This window comes from Stegostoma tigrinum, chromosome 26, assembly GCF_030684315.1.
Source record: "Stegostoma tigrinum isolate sSteTig4 chromosome 26, sSteTig4.hap1, whole genome shotgun sequence".
In the NCBI taxonomy this organism is placed as follows: Eukaryota; Metazoa; Chordata; class Chondrichthyes; order Orectolobiformes; family Stegostomatidae; genus Stegostoma; species Stegostoma tigrinum.
Genome location: NC_081379.1, coordinates 15,658,016 through 15,679,774, shown reverse-complemented (window position 1 = coordinate 15,679,774; position 21,759 = coordinate 15,658,016). Strand labels below are relative to the sequence as shown.

The window sequence follows — 21,759 nt, the reverse complement described above, 5'->3', positions numbered from 1 at the left end:
ACAAACAACTGCACCTCCCAGTCGCAAACCATTTCCACTCCCCCTCCCATTCTCTTGATGACATGTCCATCATGGGCCTCCTGCACTGCCACAATGATGCCACCCGAAGGTTGCAGGAACAGCAACTCATATTCCGCCTGGGAACCCTGCAGCCATATGGTATCAATGTGGACTTCACCAGTTTCAAAATCTCCCCTTCCCCCACTGCATCCCTAAACCAGCCCAGTTCATCCCCTCCCCCCACTGCACCACACAACCAGCCCAGCTCTTCCCCCCCACCCACTGCATCCCAAAACCAGTCCAACCTGTCTCTGCCTCCCTAACCGGTTCTTCCTCTCACCCATCCCTTCCTCCCACCCCCAGCCGCACCCCCAGCTACCTACTAACCTCATCCCACCTCCTTGACCTGTCCGTCTTCCCTGGACTGACCTATCCCCTCCCTACCTCCCCACCTACACCCTCTCCACCTATCTTCTTTGCTCTCCATCTTCGGTCCGCCTCCCCCTCTCTCCCTATTTATTCCAGTTCCCTCCCCCCATCCCCCTCTCTGATGAAGGGTCTAGGCCCGAAACGTCAGCTTTTGTGCTCCTGAGATGCTGCTTGGCCTGCTGTGTTCATCCAGCCTCACATTTTATTATCTTGGAATCTCCAGCATCTGCAGTTCCCATTATCTCTAATGATATGAAAGGATCACATTATGCAAATTTGAATATGATTGGATAAGAGCATTTTATGCAACTAGGATTGTGTGGAGATAGGAATGAATAAGTGTAACCCTTTGCTTGTAAAATATTATCTGTACTAACAGCTAAATGGAAGCCTGTTATCTGTAAAAACTGGTGTAAAACTTTGGCTTGCATACTGCACAAATGAGTTTCTCCGACAGAGCCTCTAAACTGACATGTAGAACAAAGATCAGCAGAAACATCAATGTGACCAGATTTTGCTTTTCTATCCCTGGCCTCTGCAGATAGTTAATAGAATGATAGAGTTCAGAAGAAAAAAAATTGTGCTTCATGCTAAACTATCCAAATAATCCCATTCCCTTGTGATTTCTCCACATCTCTGTAAGTTTCCACTTTTCATACACTGCATATAATCTGTTTCCTTCTGAAAGTTCCAAGTAAATCTGCTTTCACCGCCATTTAAAGGCAGTGCATTCTGAATCACAATATAACACTCATAAAATAATACCTAAGCTCCTCTCCCTCTTTTGTCAATTATATTAAAGTTTCCCCTGCATGTGGAAACAAATTCTCCGTCTTTACATTTTAAAGAACTTTTTACTTTAATTTCTCTTCTCCCTCAAGGGAAACTTTGCACAGAGTACATTGCTCGGAAAGTTTGTTTCAGTGCTTTTTGCAAGGATCTCAAGCACGTGTGTTTTTTAAATTTAACCCAATAGTATGTCCGACCATACAAACGTCAAGTAAGAAGTGGAGAGTTCCTCCCACCAAAATATGCTCTGGAGCTGCTGGTCATCCATGCGTGGGAGAGCGTGGGTGGCGGAGACAATTTTGATACCGCTGCAGGATTCCACACAGTAATGGAACTGATTGTTAAATACAGAGAGCTATGCCTTTACTGGACCACGTACTATAACTTTGACAATTGCTTTGTGACTGACTTCTTGAAAAGCAAACTTGAAGAACTAAGGCAAGTTGGATTGTTTTTACAGTAATGTTCCACATGGAAAATTATTATGCAAAAAGAGACCGTTCAGCCCTTCATGCTTACTCCAAATCTTTGAAAGTGCTATTCAATTAGTCTGATACCAATACTCCTCGCTGAAGGCTCTGCCAATGTTTCCCCTACATCGATTTTTCCAAATCCATTAGCAGATAATTATTGGTTGTGTTTCCACCACTTTTACAGGTAATGCAGTCCAGATCATTACCATGTTGTTTGGTGAAATAAATCCCTCCCCTCTTGCCCCAGTGGTTCATCTACTGGGGATTATGGAGATTACAAATATAAAGTAACTCATCAAAGCATTTATGAACTTCCACATGGGTTCATTTGGTAAACGTACCAACCTGGGTGATTTTTTTGGAAGCTTCCTCTATTCAGAGTTTTACTTTTTGGGATAACAGAAAATGATGAAGTCAAATATTTGTTGGAAAATAAGAACCCAAAGACGATAGGGGAACAAAGGGATTTGTGAATTAAGAATCATGCTCCTACCTTTATAAAACAGCACAGGTCTATGGCAGCAATGTTCTTTGGCTCTAAACAGGAATCAGTTATGTGTACAAATAAGACATTGATACTTCAAATTAGATTGCAGTTATTTTGAATTATAAAATCAAATTGAGGAGCTCTGAAGAAATGGGATTTGGTTTCACGAACCAGCTGTGCAAAGCAAACATTTGGGGAAAATGCCTTCATTAGTCATTGCCTTTACACCTCATTGGCTTCTTCAAGAGTGGTATCAGTAGCGGTCTGACAGAGAGAAACACATTTGTGTGGGGGAAAAAGGAAACATTCGATTGAATGTTAAGTTTGGTTGAAATATTTTCCTTCCAGTAAAACTTGCAGATAATTTATCAGATTTGGTTAATAACATCTCTTTCACTTTGGCTTCTTCACAGAATAATGAATTCACTGCAGAATGTAAAAACATGAACCTGAACATAGAAACACAATGGTTTCTTAGTCAAAGTTGTCCTTTCAGGGTAACAGAAAACAATGAGGTCACACATTTCTTGGAAAATAAGAACCCAGAAGGGGGAGAGGAGCAAACATTGGAGAATCCAAAATCATGTTCTTGCCTTTGCACGGTTAGCACTACTGTCCTACAGCGCCAGGGACCCAGGTTCCAGCCTCGGGTGATTGTCTGTGTGGAGTGTGCACATTCTCCCCGTGTCTGTGTGGATTTCCTCCACATGCTCCAGTCTCTTCCCACTGTTCAAAGATATGCGGGTTAGCTGGATTGGCCATGCTACATTGTATGATAGCATCCAGGAATGTGCAGGCTTGACAGATTAGCCATGGTAATTATAGGGATTGGGAGGGGGGCTGGGTCAAGGTAGAATGCTTTTCAATGGGTTGGTGCAGACTTGATAGGCCGAATGTCTTCTTTCCACACGGTAGAGATTCTATGAATCTTTATAAAGTAGCACAGATACTATGTGCAGAGACATTGGGTTCTGAACAGGAATTAATTACATATACATATATGCCATCTGAAGAATGAGTGTTACAAATTCATCATTTGATTGATGATCCTTGTGTTGTTTGAAAATTAGACCGATTATCCTCGACCCTGCAGATCCAACAGGAAATGTTGCTAGAAATGCTCGTTGGGACCTGGTTGCAACAGAGGCCAAAAAATGCTTACAGCAAGTCTGTGCACAGAATGTTGAACCCTGGAAAGTTGAGGTAAAATATTACAGAAATATCATGGCATACTTCATATCAAACAGTGATTATATTGAATGGTTGCTCACTGAGGAGGGAGTAGTAAAAGATTATTCTTCTTTGCGTGATTCATAAAGCACAAAGACGCATTGTTAGATCACATATATCCCAAAGTCAGCTGGCTAGACCCTACACTCGGGAAATCCAACCTCAAATTCAAATTCTTGCTTAACTCTTCTCTTTTTAAATTCTCTGTAAATCTACCTCTTCCTCCAAAATTCCGGTCACTGGTGCTGACAGGTCTTATGATGTTCTATGTGAAATTTTGTTTGCTAATGCTGGTGTGAGGTATGTTGAACCACACTAAAGGCATTATGTAAAAATTGAGTTAATTCCTGATCTAATCTATCTTCTGTTGATCTTTTGCTTTTCATTCTGGGTGGACACAAAATCATGAATAATGGAGCAAATAAAAGAGGCCATTTGGCCTGTCGTGCCTATGTGGGTGCTTTTGTGGATCTATCCAATTAGCTCCACCCCTCTAATCTTTCCTCTTTGTCCTGCAAAATTGCTTCTTTTCAGCTATTTACGTGATTTTTTTTAACATTAAAATTGAATCATGTGTACATGTGTGTACTTTCAAAGATGGTAAAGAACAACATTGGTATCCTTGACCAACATATTTTCTCCCCTATGTAGGCCACATTCACAGTCAAATTATAGCATACCTACTTCTATATAAGCTATGACCAGCTCATGGATCAGAGAGTGAATCTGGTTGGCACATTACAATTGCATGAACAATATTCACTCAATGAGTAATCCCGGACACTTCAGTAAGCCTTTTTGCTCCAATCACTCAGTACTCTACCTGGCCATCTATCTGACTGTACCCAGTTGCTTGGACTCTATAGCTTAATCTTCCTGAGGAGTGGCAATCATTGTCAGATTGACATTGCAATTCTATTCGTTGTACTAGGACCTGACCCTGCCCTTTTCACCGTGTCTTCCCATCCAGGCTCCTTCAGTACTGTGGAGTGAACCTGTATTCAAATGGATCTCATGTGGAGCAGCACATTCGTGGAATGTTAAAACAGGGCCCCTTTGTTCATGGCAGAAGATGCTGTCTTCTATTCAGTTTTGAAATGTCCCAAGGCTGTGTGTTTACAATGAACTATTCCATCAATGGCATTTTCTTTTGTTTCAGATGAACGTAACAAACCCACTCACACCACAGTTGTGACCTCCCCATCAATGCTCTGATCAGTGATTTCCCTAACCCCATCCCTTCCAGTGATCACCCGCTATCCCTGACAGTGATCCCTTCCTTATCAGCCCCTCCTCTCCACAGTGATCACACTCTGCATTTTCCTGGCAGAGATTCCCTCCCATTCCCAAAAGTGACTGTCCCTCCTCACCCGGAAAGTGGATTCCCCCTCCCCCACCCCGTCCTCACACTATATAAATGCACTAAGACCCGCCCTGTCACTCCGAGGAAAGTGCCAAACTCAACAGATGTCGGTTAGCCAACGACCAGGTATTCCAGAAAATAACTCCAGAGGGAGTTAGGGTTAGCACTGTTTGTGGTTCGATACGGGGTGGAGATGGTGAGCAATGAATTGCAATGAATGAAATAAGGCCAATTAGGGTTCAACAGAATAATATACAAGGTCACAATATAGAGATGACAGAAAGATTAAATTGTTATTTTGTTTTGTTATGCACCAGAGATAGACCTGGTAAACATGACATTGAATAATGTAATAGGCAATCAGATGAGTGCAGTTAAGATCAAAAAGAGAGATCTATTGAATAAAAGAAGGACTCTGTTATCAGGGTGCAGGTTCAGATGGTTTGCATCCACAGAGATAAAACAGAGCAGGAACAAGATAGCAATACAAATTTAGACATTTAATAAATTGTTACAAAAAGGTGTAACATGAGAGGAGTGGCAGAAAGGTAATGCAATTCTTGTATTTAAAATAGGGATAGGATATGTGCATGGAATTACAGACCAGTGAGATTAACATCAATGACAGGAGAAATAATGGAATTCTCACAAAAGAAGAATTGAGATGATTCAGACATGAAACATTCGAAAATAAATAGTCAGAATGTATTTCAAAGAGGAAAGTCTTGCTGGACCAACTGCATTACATTTTTGGAGCAGGTAGAAGAGAGAAAAGATGACAATTCTTAAAAGGCATTTGGTATGGTGCCTATAATAGACAATGACTTAATATTAACAATTATGGAATCTGGATAGTTGGGTGAATGGATTATGCTGGTTTCAAGCCAGAAAACGTAGCCTGGCTGTTTTTCAGAGTCAGAGAACATGAGAAGTAGCATTTTGCAAAAATCAGTGTTGGACCTTTTGCTGCTCATAATCTACATGAACAATTTGCGGTGACACCTATAGTCAACACTGAGGGCCACTAGCAAATTACAAGAAGACATTGTTAAACTTGGCAAAGAGACAAATAATTGACAAACAAAAAGCAACACTGATAAACATGAAGCTTCATTTTGGCAGGGATAATAGAATGTCAGTTATAATATTAAATGAAAGTAGGGCAGGGTAGAGGAACAGAGAGAACTTGGATTGCAATTACATCAATCTCCAGAGATAGCTCCATAGATTAGCAACAGTAGCCAGAAAGCGAATGAAACAAAAGGATTTATTTCTGGAGCCATGGAGTCAAAAATTAGGCAAGTTATGTTGAACTTGAATTGAACATTGAAATCACACAAGGAATCAGCACGCATTCTGGTCACAATATTATAATGACAGGTTTTAATTGAGTGCATACAAGAGACAATGTTATCTCTCCTGGGGAAGAGTATAACTACATGAGAATGTGTTGAAGCGAATGGTATAGATGTATTTGAAGGGAAGCTGGGGAGGCATTGGAGGGAGGAGGGAATAGGTGGTTACCATGATAGGTTCAGACCTGGAAAGAATAGAGCGACTTGAGTGTAAGTGCAGAAGGAATCAGCTGGGACTCCCACTAGCCATATGCTTTTGATTGTATAAGATAAGTAAAAGATCTGACTTGGTGAAATGGTTGAACAAATGTTAGTCTTAGCTGACAAAAAAATGCTGGACACGAAAGTCAGGAACTGGTTCTAGTTATCACTATGAGAATGAGGAGAGATGGCAAGTAAAATTGAGAAATATAATTATTACGGTATTTGTATTGAAACAACACAACCATCGTTCCAGAACCAAAATAAGAGGAATTTCTTCTTTAACTCTTTTTAGCCAATGTCACAGTTTAAAATCACTGTGACCAGCCTGAATGGCTCCTCATTAGACCTGATGGCCAACACTGACACCAAAATCTCAACGATCAAGAAACAAATCCAGCAAGCCCAGAACATTTCAGTTAACCATCAACGCCTGATATTCAATGAAACCATTCTGACTGATGGCAAAACCTTATTGGATTCTGGAATATTCTTTCATGCAAAGCTCCAACTACTTGTGATAAACTCAATGGAGATATTTGTAAGGAATCCAAATGGACAAAACCTGGAAATTATTGTGTCCCCAAGTGACAAGGTTTCGAGCCTGAAAAATAAGATCCAATCATTGGAGCATATTTCTCCGAGCCAGTACTACCTGACCTTTCAGTCAAGAATACTAGAAGATGGGCACACGCTGGCACACTATGGCATTGAGCACCATTCTACCATCAACATCAACTTGCGTCTCCGCGGGGGCAGGGGAACTTGAAAATTAACATCAGCACTAAAAAGTTAAAATAAATGTTAATGACACAACTTATCAACTGGATTGAATTAGAACATGTCACAAATCTATATAATACCTATTAATCCTTTCAAATGATTTGCCTGAATCCAAAAATACCTAAAATTTAAATGAAATTTACGTTGAGAATGAGATGAAACATCAAATAATGTTTGAAGTGAAGATGACCCTGTGCATTTTGAAATGTATTCAACTTTGATTCACTGCAAGAATGGTACTTTGAACGCAATATATTTTAATCTCCAAAAATCAACAGAACCTTTGCCCATTTTCTTTGTTTGAATGTGATTACTCCCACCACTCCTCCAGGTCAGCTGATGTGACCAATCGCTGCCTAAGGTTTTTAAGATCAGCCTGTGATTCGGAAATAACTTGTTCCTCCTGTCTGCTCTGCATAGCATATTAGAGATGGCAATAAGTGGCCCTCCTCTCAAAATTAATGAAATAACGCTCACATTTATTTTATTTTTATATTGTACAAATTATGTTGCCAACTGCAGTAATGAATTAATAAAGCTCTTTTTAATTACAGTAATTTATTCGACTGGTTTTGTATTTTTATAGGTTCTGTATTCATTTGCTGTCATGATCTGTTTGGGATGTTTTACATTTGTTTACATAGAGTAGGAATATTATTTGCTAAGTACATATTATGTGTTACAATAGTTATAGTGTCATAGAATTATACAATTTGAAGGAAGGCCTTTCAGGCCATCATTTTGATTTAGGAAATTTGAAGAAGCTATCCAATTGCCTTTTTAAATAAATTTCACTCCATGCTTTTTTAAAGGTACTATTGAATCTGTTGTGCAATATCACAACAGACTGAATATGTAACAATGCAAAGTAAAGATCTTTGACAATTTTGAGTCTGTTATTTAGTTCATTAACTCATTCAAGGTTAAGATTTATGTCTGGATCTGCAGATACTCTGACATTTCTAGACCCTTTTGATACAGTTCCAGATCAGGAGTACCTTTCAGGTGATATCTCTCAACATTTTGTCAAATATGCACATATACCGTGCTTGTCTCAACTCGACACAATAGGTGACAGCTGTTCTCTTGACAATTTCTTGACAAATTAGTCAAGCTAGCTTGTTTAAACATGAAACTAAGTTTGGCAGTTAACTGGTGGCCCTCCCTAAATTGCATTATCCACAGCAACTCCTCATCACAGTCCATTTACCAACTAAATAGCACTATCTTCTCATAGTAGTGTTTTCTCATACCTATGTTGATTCGATTTTTTTTTCTACTCTTATCTAGTTCCTTCCCACTTATATCCAAGATTCTTCTGACACTTTGTCAGTTTCAGAATTTCCAGTTTGCAGGCTCCAGCTGTCTCGTCTTTACCATGTATGTGCAATCCCTTTACATATCCATCCCCCACATCTAGGTGGTCTCAGGGCTCTCCTCATCTTGGAAAAAAGACCTGAACTGTCCAGATCTACCACCACCCTCCTCCACCTGACCAAACTTGTGCTCCCCGAACAACTTCTTTTTCAGTCCTCTCACTTTGTTCAGCTCAGAGGGTTAGCCATGGATACCCATGTGGGCCCAAGTTATTTGTGGGGTACATGGAAAATATTTTGTTCAGGTCCTATTCTGGCGCCCACCCACTCGCTCCAGTGTACAAATGATATCATTGTTGGTGCTTCTCTCTCTCTCTCTCTCTCTCTCTCTCTCAAATCATAATTGGAAAAATTCATCAATCTTGCTTCCAATTTCCATCCTGCTCTCGGATTCATCTGGTCCACCTCTGAATCCTCTCGTCCCTTCCCTGACATCTTTCTTTCCATTTCTGGGAATAGGCCAGCCATCAATATCCACCAAAAACCGACTGAATCCCACAGTTATCTTGACTATAAATTCTCACACCTTGTTTCCTGGAGAGTCTCTATTCCATTCTCCCAGTTTTTCTGTCTTCATCACATTTGTTCTGATGATGCCAACTTCAACAAGGGAGCCTACAAAATATCCATCTTCTTCCTTGACTGAGGATTCCCCAGCACCGTTAGTGACAAGGCCTTCAGCTGGGTTGGTTCCACCTCCCACACTTCAGCCCCTTAACCTATTTCTTCCCTCCCTCAGCAGGGATAGAGTCCTCTTGTCTTCATCTATCATCCCACCAGCATCCACATCCAGAGGATCATTTGCTGCTTTTTCCACCACCTCCAATGGGAAGGCACCGTGAGATACACATTCCCATCCCCTCCTTTGTCAGCTTTTTGCAAGGACCATTCCCTCTGGGACACCCTGGTTAACTTCTCCTTCACACTTCCAAAGCCACATGCACCATCCCCTGCAACTAAAGAAGATGTAACATCCTCCCATTTTCTTCTTAATCCCCTCAGCATGCAAGGGCCGAAACATTCCTTTCAGGTGAAGCAGCTAGTTACCTGCACTTCAGTCTATCTACTGCATTCGTTGCTCACAATGTGGTCACCTCTCCATTGCGGAAATGAAGTGTAGACTGGGTGACTACTTCACACAGCACATATGTTCTGTCTACAGAAAAGTCTCTGAGCCTGTCACTTCAAAACACCACTTTGTTCTCTGGCCAACATCGCTGTCCCAGGCTTGATGCAATGCTCCAACAAAGCTCAGCACTAGCTGAGGAAGCACCTCATTTTCTACTTATAAACTCTACCGTTTTCTATCTCAATGTCAAGTTCAACAATTTTAGGGCTTGAAGCACCTTCTCCCCTGTCCTTACCCTAAACCCACACACCAGACCTTGTTGTTCACAAGATCTGCTGTTACACCATTGTTAGCCACTATTGTCACCATCTGTAGCTATTAATCCTCTTAGGGTGATTGTCATGCATTCCTTTTCTGTCCACTTGTTATAGAGTCATAAAGTATGAAAACAGACCCTTTGATCAAATCAATCCATGCTGAACATAATCCCAAACTAAACTAGTTTCACCAGCCTACACCTGGCCCATAACCCTCCAAATCTTTCCGATTCATGTCTTTGTCTAAATGTCTTTTAAACATTGTAACTGTACCCACATCCATCATTTCCTCAGGAAGTTCATTTCACACTCAAATACTCTCTCTCAAACTTCTTTGAGCTTTATGTCCACCTGACATTTACTCCTTACCCCGTTCCCTACCCTAAGGTCTGCATAAAAACCTGTTCCTAGCTATCATCAGTTCTGTGCAAGTGTCATTTGACCCGAAACGTTAATTCTGATTTCTCAGCACAGATGCTGTTAGACCTGTTGAGCTTTTCCAGCAACTTCTGTTTTTGTTTCCGATTTACACCATCAGCAACGCTTTCTGTTCTTAACTTGATTTTCCTTCACTGTGGCATTCTTATAAATGGTCTTGGTGAGCACAAGACAAAGGAGGTTCAACAAAACGCCTCTTCGATCATTAGCACGCAAAGTCTGTCCCACCAAACAAGCCACAGATCCTGAAAGATCGGAACAGATCAGATGCCCTGCATCCAGGGTAAGCTCAGCAGAGCTCGGAGATGGGGCCGGGTACTTGTGGGCGGAGCTCTGTGCCCATGCGCGGGGTCACGTGCCTGTAGGATTGACGGCGCCAATCGGTTTCGGGCTGAGACGCACACAGGGGGCGGGGACGGAGGTCTTTGGGGCGTCACCCTGGCATGCGTATTATGATGACCGGTATTTTCCCGGGTAACGAAGTGTGAAGCTGGATGAACATAGCAGGCCAAGCAGCGTCTCAGGAGCACAAAACCTATCCCCTCCTCCCACCTCAAGCTGCACCTCCATTTCCTACCTACTAACCTCATCCCACCTCCTTGACCTGTCCATCCTCCCTGGACTGACCCATCCCCCCCCCTCCCCACCTACTCTCTCCTCTCCACCTATCTTCTCCTCTATCCATCTTCGGTCCACCTCCCCCTCCCTATTTATTCCAGAACCCTCTCCCCATGCCCTTCTCTGATGAAGGGTCTAGGCTCGAAACGTCAGCTTTGGTGCTCCTAAGATGCTGCTTGGCCTGTTGTGTTCATCCAGCCTCACACTTTGTTATCTCGGATTCTCCAGCATCTGCAGTTCCCATTATCTCTGATACTATTTTAACCTCACTACGAAGCCTCTTCCAGGGATGCCTAACCTGAAGAAGTTACCCTCCTCCCTCTGGACCAACCTCAGGGAATCTCTCTCCCACCGCAACTCGCTTGTAATCTCTTCAGCCTTGAAACTGCTCGACCATGTCCTAAAGCAAACCAGGTACCACAGCCACATCACCTTCCTCAGCACCTGCCGATGGAACCGGATCATCCCCAATGGACTACAGTCTACATTCAAGCCTTCCCAATTTGGTCCCAACCGTGACCACCTCTACATCCAGAACATTGAGACCCTTCAGCAACGTTTCTCCCTGCGAGTCCTGAAACAGACACTTGCAGCCATGTGCCAGCATCTCCAGGCACCGCAATCCAGCCTGCCCCAGCTCAGAGCCTCCCTCTCCCAGACCTGCAAAGGACCTCTCCTGTTTTTTATCCTCCGCAGGATCCACAGACTGAACACCCAGCTCTACTCAGCTTTACTGGACACCACAAATCGTAAGTACCACAAACTCACTGGCTCCTGCCACCTTAAAAAGGATTCCGCCACCTCCCAAATCTCCAGCCTGTCCCTGCACCTCCCCCACCATGTACCTGCCGCCATTGACCATGAGGACACGGCCGGTGAACCCACCGATGACATCACATCTGCCATCGCCGGGCACACCACTTCCAGGACCGCGAACATGACCGCTGCTGCAGTCACCGCCTCCACTTCCAGAACTAACACCAAACACATCACCCTCACCACTGCTGCCACCGCCCACCCCGCTCCTCCCACCGCTGTGGCAACTCTGCCCACTGCTGACAGAACTCCACCCACCGCCGAAGACAGCGGCACTCCAACCGCTGACAGAACCCCACCCACAGTCGACGCCGACTGAACCCTGCCCACAGCCTCCACAGCCAGCAACCCTAGAAAAGACTAAAAAAGAAAAAAAGAAAAGAAAACACTGAGCCCTGCCAAATCTTCACCATCCCTGCAGACCTTCCACTGACTGAGGACGAACGGTCAGTCTTCAGCAAGGGGCTCACCTTTGTCCCCCTCCACCCACACATCAATGAATACCAGTCACATTCGGATATCGAGCAGTTTTTCCACTGCCTTCGCATCCAAGCTTACTTCTTTAACTGGGAGCCCAACCCTCCCTCCACCGACCCATTCCCCTGCCTCCAACATAAGTCCTTCCCCTGGGCACCACCCCCGGGCCTCGTACCCTCCCTCAACCTCTTCATCTCCAACTGCCGTCGAGACATCAACCGTCTCAACCTCTCCACCCCTCTCACCCACTCGAACGTCTCCCCCGCAGAACGGGCAGCCCTCCACTCCCTCCACTCCAACCCCAACCTCACCATCAAACCCACAGACAAGGGTGGCGCAGTGGTAGTATGGCGCACTGACCTCTACATTGCCGAGGCCAGATGCCAACTCTCCGACACCTCCTCCTACCTCCCCCTTAATCATGACCCCACCCCCGAGCACCAAACCATCATCTCCAACAGCATCCATAACCTCATCACCTCAGGGGATCTCCCAACCACAGACTCCAACCTTATTGTTCCCCAACCCCACATGGCCCATTTCTATCACCTTCCCAAAATCCACAAACTCACCTGCCCTGGTCGACCTATTGTCCCAGCCTGCTCCTGCCCCACTGAACTCATCTCCACCTATTTGGACTCCATTTTCTCCCCCTTGGTCCAGGAACTCCCTACCTACGTCTGTGACACCATCCACGCACTCCACCTCCTCCAGAACTTCCAATTCCCTGGCCGCCAACACCTCATTTTCACCATGGATGTCGAGTCCCTGTACACCTGTATTGCTCAAGCAGATGGCCTCAAAGCCCTCTGCTTCTTCTTGCAGGCCCGACCAGTCACCTTCCACCGACACCCTCATCCGCCGAGCCGAACTCGTCCTCACCCTCAACAACTTTTCTTTCACTTCCTCCCACTTCCTACAGACAGAGGGGGTGGCCATGGGTACCACATGGGCCCAAGCTATGCCTGCTTCTTTGCAGGTTATGTGGAACAGTCCCTCTTCCGCACCTACACAGGCCCCATACCCCACCTCTTCCTCCGTTACATTGATGACTGTATCGGCACCGCCTCTTGCTCCCAAGAGGAGCTCGAACAGTTCATCCACTTCACCAACACCCTCCACCCCAACCTCAAGTTCACCTGGGCCATCTCCAACACATCCCTCACCTTCTTGGGCCTCTCTGTCTCCATCTCAGGTAAACAGCTAGAAACTGATGTCCATTTCAAGCCCACTGACTCCCACAGCTACCTAGAATACACCTACTCCCACCCATCCTCCTGCAAAGATTCCATCCCCTATTCCCAATTCCTTCGCCTCCGCCGCATCTGCTCCCAGAATGAGGCATTCCACTTCCGCACATCCCAGATGTTCCACATTCTTCAAGGACCGCAACTTTCCCCCCGCAGTGGTCGAGAACGCCCTTGACCGCGCCTCCCGCATTTCCTGCAACACATCCCTCACACCTCACCCCCGCAACAACCGCCCTAAGAGGATCCCCCTTGTCCTCACACACCACCTCACCAACCTCCGGATACAACGCATCATCCTCCAACACTTCCGCCATCTACAATCCGACCCCACCACCCAAGACATTTTTCCATCCCCACTTTTGTCTGCCTTCTGGAGAAACCACTCTCTCTGTGACTCCCTTGTTCGCTCCACACTGCCCTCCAACCCCACTGCACCCGGCACCTTCCCCTACAACCACAGGAAATGCTACACTTGCCCCCACACCTCCTCCCTCACCCCCATCCCAGGCCCTAAGATGACTTTCCGCATTAAGCAGATGTTCACCTGCACATCTGGCAATGTGGTATACTGTACCCACTGTACCCGGTGTGGCTGCCTCTACATTTGGGGAAACCAAGCGGAGGCTTGGGGACCACTTTGCAGAACACCTCTCCTCGGTTTGCAATAAACAACTGCACCTCCCAGTGGCGAACCATTTTAACTCCCCCTCCCATTCCTTAGACGACATGTTCATCATGGGCCTCCTGCAGTGCCACAATGATGCCACCCGAAGGTTGCAGGAACAGCAACTCATTTGCCGCTTGGGAACCCTGCAGCCCAATGGTATCAATGTGGACTTCACCAGCTTCAAAATCTCCCCTTCCCCCACTGCATCCCAAAGCCAGCCCAGTTCTTCCCCTCCCCCCACTGCATCCCAAAACCAGCCCAGCTCAGTCGCCCCCTCCCTAACCTGTTCTTCCTCTCACCTATCCCCTCCTCCCACCTGAAGCTGCACCTCCATTTCCTACCCACCACCTCATCCCGCCTCCTTGACCTGTCCGTCTTGCCTGAACTGACCTATCCCCTCCCTACCTCCCCACCTATACTCTCCTCTCCACCTATCTTCTTTTCTCTCCATCTTCGGTCCGCCTCCCCCTCTCTCCCTATTTATTTCAGAACCCTCTCCCCATCCCCCTCTCTGATGAAGGGTCTAGGCCCGAAACGTCAGCTTTTGTGCTCCTGAGATGCTGCTTGGCCTGCTGTGTTCATCCAGCTCCACACTATTATCTTGGATTCTCCAGCATCTGCAGTTCCTATTATCTCCGGTATTTTCCCGGGGCCGGGATTCTAGATGGATCTGGAGGAGAGAGGTTGGCGGGAATTTCAAAGGTTTGATGTGAAACTTGGGAGGATGGATTTATATAGGATTGAACCGTCTCAACTGGATGATTTCATTAAACAAATTCTAAGGCCGACTAAATTTTTTGAGGACGTGAAAAACGCAGTGCGTAGAATATCTTATTTATTAAGGAATCAATGTTTTATCCATCAACCTGAGTTCAAAGTTATCAGAGCCGTTAAAGTAAGCGATTTTGATTTTTTAATGCTGCATGCAGAATTAATAATGTTTACAAAAAAATAAAGTTTACAGTATTCAGAACTTAAGAATTAAGTCTTTTTTAATGTGCATATGAATTTTTCAACATTACGTTTCCTGTTTTCTGTGTTGTCTCGCGTTCTCTACAACATGTGGAAAGTTGATGTGGAATGGAGTTTCAGGGGAGATATTTGCCTCCACAACTTCAATTAAATGAATGGGATTAGGTGAGATTGTCTGCCATTAAATGAAATAAATATGTCCCTATACTGCCACAAATACCCAGCAATATTTAAGCAAAATGTGGATATTTTGCCTGAAGTAAAGCCTGTGCGATTTTTGATGGAGATCTGCTAAAGGGAAGGTTTTACTTTGAATCTGAAAAGAGTCACTGGACCCGAAACATGCTGCGCTCCCTCCACAGATGCTGCCAGATCTGCTAATTTTTTCCAGCAATTTCCTTTTTGGTTTTTTTTACTTTAAATCTGTTTCTTTTAAGTCATTATGTTCAGGCGTTCTTCATTCAAAATTAAATTGTAAAGTGTTGTAATTCTGTTTCTCAAATCAGAAATAGTTTGCATTTTTAAAATGACAAAACAGCCTTCATACGTCCTTGCTTCATCTGCCATGAGGAGTAGCTGTGGGTTGGAGATGAATGGGGTTAATTTAGGTTCTTAACATTTTTGATTATCTCCCTGAATCGGAATGGTGACAGGTTGCCTGTCCTATTAAGAACAGTGGGAAGGCTACAAAGTTGAAAGCCTAACCACAAGATTTTCAGCTTGAGAGTAGCATAGTTGCAGTAACTGAGAGAGCAAATCAGCATTGCAATGGCCGGTAATAGTGTTAAATTGAAATGAAAGGTACAGAAATAATTGGGACTCTTCTATGAGGATATTCGTGAGTGCAGGGCAGAGGTTGGTCATTGGGTTTTTTTTTGCTGCTTGGCTGCAGTCATGCACGGGGACATAGAGAGGACACATAGTTCTGCGCTGTGTACTGTGTCCTCTGACAGTCGTTGGGTTCCCACCTCCGGTGTTTGCAGCTGATTTATATGGAGCTGTGATTATATCTCTTTGTCTGAAAGCTGAAAGGATGGATTTATACAGAACTAAACCGAGGAGGCTGGTTGACTTCAAGAAACAAAATCTGGAGCTGAGTCGATTTAACTTAGAACTAAGAAATACAGTAAATACAATCTGAATATTCAAGAAAACGATGTTTCATCAAACAACCTGGGATCAATATGATCAGACCCTAAAGTAAGCTGTTTTGTTTCTAACACAGCATGCAGAATAAATAGTGTTTACAATGATGACTATTTACAGTACTCTGAAATTTATACATGTTTCAGAATGAAGCTTTATATTTTGATGTAGTTGTGAGTTTTTCCATATAACTTTCCAGTTTTTTGTGTCATCCTACCTCTGTCCAAATGGCCAGAACTTGATGTGTGACAGAGTTCCAAAGGAAATTCTGGGGTCTCTGTGACTTCAATTTAAATGAATGCAATAGATGAGATTGTCAATATTTCTTGGGGATTTTCTGCATTTAAGTGAAGTAGATGTGTCCTTGCACAGTTGCGCATTGTTGGGCAAGTCAGACTGAAAAGCCTACTTGTTTTAAGTCTGTACAGCTTTCAATGTATATCTGCTGAAGGGAAGATTTACTTTAAATCACTGTCTTCAGCTGATCTTTCAGGAATTGGTAAATCACTGAGACCAAATCAGCATGGTGGTGGTCTCTCAACAAAGTCTTAACAAACTGATTTCTAAACTTTTAAATTGAATTGGGTTTCCATGATAAGGATATTAATGTGGTGGGTGGGAGATGTTGGTTCAAAGAATCAAAGAAACCATACAGGGTGGAAACAGGCCATTCGGCCCAACAAGTCCACACCGCCCTTCTGAAGAGCAGTGGACCCAGACTCATTCCCCCACCCCTGCATTTCCCTTGTCTAACCTAAACATCTCTGGGCACAATGGGCAAGTTAGTGTGGGCAGTCCACCTAGCCTGCACATCTTTAGACTGTGGGAGGAAGCCAGAGCACCCGAAGGAAACCCATGCAGACACGGGGAGAATGTGCAAACTCCACACAGCTAGTCACCCAAGTCCGGAATTGAACTCAGGTCCCTGGCGCTGTGAGGCAGCACTGTTAACCATTGAGCCACTGTGCCGCCCTATTTGTTGGGTGGTGTTGGCAGGGAAGCGGAGGTGGGGGATAGATTGTGAGGGGAGATTAGAAATAGGTTTCTCTCCTTGGCTGCATTCATGCACAGGATGTAGAGAGGGCTCTTGGCCCTGCACAGAGCACTGGGCTCCCACCTCTAAGAAATTGAACTTTCCACACTCACCTCAGGAAATTGAAAACGGCCAGGCAAGTCCCAGCCATAATACTCTTGTTAACAAAGCACTCACTGTGCCTAACTGACTGACTGCCTCATGGGAATGTTGCTTGGAAGCTGGCTGCTGGCTATTTTGAAACTGCCTCCGACCCTGACGTTTGGATGGAGGCCAAAGTTTCAACCAAGCGAGGATGTTATCTTAACTTGGGTTCAACAGGAGGAGAAAAACAAATTGCAGCAAAATGGTACTAAATGACTTTTAAAATTATTCAAACCTGCTCACATTGGAAAAGGTCACCATGACAGGTATCGAGAGTTCACGTTTCAAATTAATTTCTGATTTGCCATCGGCTTTGCCAAGAATTGCCCTAAATATTGTTCTTGACAACCACCACTCTGTCAATTACAGACCTAGGTGTTCAAATTGCAGAGTCCTTGTGGTGCTGTGACTTATCAAGGTGATGGCACCTTCACAAAAAGAGGACAAGAGGAAAAATATCTCATGGTAATAGCAGCAAAAATTGTGCTAGTGTGAATTCAGCCCCAAGCACAATGGTATAGATAGCCTGCAGTGCCTCGATCGCTCTTGAAGACTGATCTTTACAATATTAATGAATGGGTCAATTCACTGTTGTTGAACTATTCCTGAATAATTGACTGTTCTTCCTTCACATGGAGGGTCTTCAGGCAAAGGAACAGCTTTAAAGAAAGGTTCAGATGCAGATCTTGTTGTCAGCTGTTTCCAGAGTTTTCAGGAGCAGAGAAACACAAAGCAGGAAATTCTAGAAGAAATTCAGGAAATACTGCAACCATGTGCTTTAAGCATTGCCTACAAAATCATTGATATTAGCATGATTTTCTCACAGAACAGCAACATCCCTCAAGTTTTTGAGCTTTGCAGTAAAATCAAGGGAAAAGTCGAGCAATGTGAATTTTGATGTTTTGCCAGCCTTTGATGCATTCAGTAAGAATTTATGTCAGTGTTATTTTGAAGCTCCGTGGTTAGCACTGCTGCCTCACAACACCATGGACACGAGTTCGATTCCCACCTCAAGTGACTGTCTGTGTGGAGTTTGCACATTCTCCCTGTGTCGGCATGGGTTTCCTCTGAGTCCTCTGGTTTCGTCCCACAGTCCAAACATGTGTAGGTTAGGTGGATTGGCTATGCCAAATTGCCCATAGTGTGTAGGATGGGAAATGTAAGGATAAGGTAGGGAGTCGGTCTGGATTGGATGCTCTTTGGAGGGTCTTTGTGGACTGGGTGGGCCAAATGACCTGCTTTCACACTGTAGGGATTCTGTGATCTATGATTATTTTATGAAATGTCTGTTACTCTTCTAGAAAGCCAGGAAGAGTGATTTTATTCACATTGTTTCATCACATATGGATGTCACGGTAGGTATAAGGTGGAGAATTAAAATGCAAGAATAAGGATAATAAAAACTCACGGTGTAGAATAATATATTGACATGGTTCAAAGACTGGCTAGCTAATAAGAAACAGCGTAGGTTAAAATGGGCTGTTTTCTGCATGGCAGGATATAATCAGTGCTGTGTCACAGGAGTAGCGCTGCTGTTCAATTGTTCACAGTTTTATGTAAATTACTTAGACAAAGTGCCCAAAGATATAGTTGCAGCATGTGTTGATAATCCAAATGTAGGTAGGAAGTAAGTTATGAAGAGGAGGTGTGGAAACTACCAAAGTGATGTAGATGAGTTATGTGAGTGGCAGAGATCTGAAAAATGGAGTGTAATGTAGGAAAATGTGGAATCCGTTTTGGCCGGAAGAATTAAAAAAAACAAAGCACTTGATGAGAGACTGTAGATCCACAGGGATCGGTGTCTCCTACTGCATGAATCAAAAGGTTAGTATGTTGCTATAGCAAATAATTAGGAAAACTAACAGAATGTTGTTGTTTATTATGAGACAAATTGAATACAAAAATAGGAAGGTGTGACAATGCTGTCACTTTAAAAATGTTTCTTTGTCCTGGGTTTTTTGAAGAGAGATTGTAAAGGCAGCAGTTCTAAAGTGGCCAAGGGACATGGCCAAAGTCAACAATTAGAGGAGGCCTTTAGGTTTTTATTTTAAAATAGTTGTTACAATGGGAGGGGAGTGGCCAGTCCTCACAGATCAAACTATCTACCTATATTTTAGCTGTAGCAGTCAGCTGTTTGGTTCCCAGAAGAGTTGAAGCTTCAATAAAATGATTCCTAGCAGTTACATTTTCTGAAATCCCTCTTGATGTAGTTTCCTCCTGGACTGGGCAATTGCCTGTAAGAACCTGTCTCAATTTACCTTTTTTTTTCCAAGGGTGTATTTATGGAATGTTACTGTATTGAAACAGTTGATTAGTGATAGGTACTGTAGCTATTATTGAGTTAGGTTTTCCAATTTTTAAGTTATTCTGAATTCCTCTTTCTTTTGTTTATACTTTAACTATGGTCCACAAGAGGTTATGTTCCATTTACGCAGAACACTGGTGACAATCTGCAGCACTTTATACATTGGAAGCATAGAAGACATGATCAGGAGTAAGCCTTTTGGCCCATTGAACCTGTCCTGCCACTTGCTACGATCATAGCTAATATCCATCTCGATAGTCTGTTCCTGCTCTTGCTATGTTCCCATTTCCTTTGCTATTTCCAACTCCTTTTCAAAATCATACTATGTTTTATCCTTCACTGCTTTTTGTAGTAGCAGATTCAACTCCTGGTTTTCGATTCCTTTTCTATCAGGAACATTCTCCTGCATCTGCCCTGTCCAGTCCTGTCGGAATTTCAAAGGTTTTTATGAAATCACTCCCTCATTTTTGTGAACTCAGCGCATATAATCCTTACTGATTCAATCTTAAGCATCAGTCCTGCTGTTCCAGAAATTAGTCTGATAAATCTTTGCTGCACTCACTACATAGCAAGGATATCCTTCCTCAGATAAGGAATTGTGCGCAATATTCCAGGTGTGGTCTCATGAAGGCACTGTATATTTGCACCAAGTCATCCCTGCTTGTATACTTGAATCCTCTAGCTATGAAGGTCAACATACCAATTAGCTGTTTACAGCCTGCTGCACCTGTATGCTTAACTTTCAGCAACTGTGTTCAAGGATGTCCAGGTCCTGTTGCGCATACTCCTAAACTCAGTTTGGACCCATGGAGATAATATTCTGCCTTCCTGTTTTTGCAACTAAAATTGATAAGTGTTGGGAGTTTTATTTATGGAAAGATGTAAATATGTTGGAAACAGTTAAGAGATTGCCTATACCCGTTCCTGGAGTGAGCCTATTGTCTGAGGAAAGGTTGGACAAGCTAGCCTTGTACCTGCTGAGGTTTAGGAGAATAAGTGGATGGTATGAATGAAACACAAAATTCTGAGTGATCTTGACACTGAGGATATACAAGGTTTGCTTCTTCTTCTGGAAGAATATAGAACTAGGGCCATTGTTTCAAAATAAGGGGCCACCCCTGAACAAAGATAATGAAAATTTCTTTTTTCTCAAAAGTTTTCAGTCTTTGGATCTGTCTTCACCAAAGACAGAAGTTGATAAAGTCTTGATAAGCAAGCAAATGAAAGTGCTCCGGGATAGACCTGAATGCGGAGTAATCAGATCAGCCATGATCTTATTGACCAACAAAGCAAGCTCCTGACTTTTAATTTGTCCATTCGTATGATGGGCTTGGGTTGATGGGGGCAAACTGAACTGAGCTGTTTGAAGTGGTCTTCGATTCTGTGTTTAGTCTCTAGTGTAAGGGAAAGCAGACTACAAACAGCAGGTATAGCAGGTTCAGTTAAGGAAATTGCAGCCATGTCTGGGAAAACTTTTTGAGGTGTTAGACAGTGAGAGAGGAGGAGATAAATGCTGAGGTGTTACATTTGTGGAGAAACGTGATGTAGAAACTGGGGGTTGTTTAGGCGGGTTGGTCAGTGAACCAGGCTGATGTGGATCAGTTGGTCCACTTAAAGCTGTAAGAAGAAAACAAAAATTATTTTTGGTGGAGGCATTGCATGGAAATGGTGCAAATGGTCACCATTTTCATCATATCCACCCTGTCAAGGTGATCCCTTTTAATACAAGAGATGGAGGATAGGAGATGATGACCAGCAGACCTTTATTGCGGTTCTGGAATGAGGAGATATGAGAAGTGTATGAAACATAAAAAAATGTCAAACAACAAATGTAAACTAAAAGAATGACATTACATGACTTGACTTTGAGTAATGGGGTAACCACACCCTGCTTATGACAGATGACCACAAATGATGCAGTTTCTGTTGCTCAAATGTTTAGATTTCTTACAGAGGGATCATGTGATCCAAATGAAGCCCATCTCCAAGCTACTGGAACTTGTAAGTGAATATGGCGATCC

At 43.6% G+C, this 21,759-nt stretch overlaps 1 protein-coding gene across 1 annotated transcript in view; it reads left to right on the top strand.

Moving 5' to 3' along the window:
* LOC125464303 (uncharacterized) overlaps positions 1-21,759 on the top strand; it is a 108,644-nt gene that overhangs the window by 47,242 nt on the left and 39,643 nt on the right. Inside the window, exons 20-28 of the mRNA XM_059655180.1 lie at positions 1,406-1,656; positions 3,249-3,381; positions 6,623-7,082; positions 10,520-10,784; positions 11,745-12,016; positions 16,064-16,236; positions 18,735-18,788; positions 18,984-19,060; positions 20,895-20,991. Coding sequence (XP_059511163.1) covers positions 1,406-1,656; positions 3,249-3,381; positions 6,623-7,082; positions 10,520-10,784; positions 11,745-12,016; positions 16,064-16,236; positions 18,735-18,788; positions 18,984-19,060; positions 20,895-20,991 — 1,782 coding nt within the window. The remainder of the gene's footprint in view (positions 1-1,405; positions 1,657-3,248; positions 3,382-6,622; positions 7,083-10,519; positions 10,785-11,744; positions 12,017-16,063; positions 16,237-18,734; positions 18,789-18,983; positions 19,061-20,894; positions 20,992-21,759) is intronic.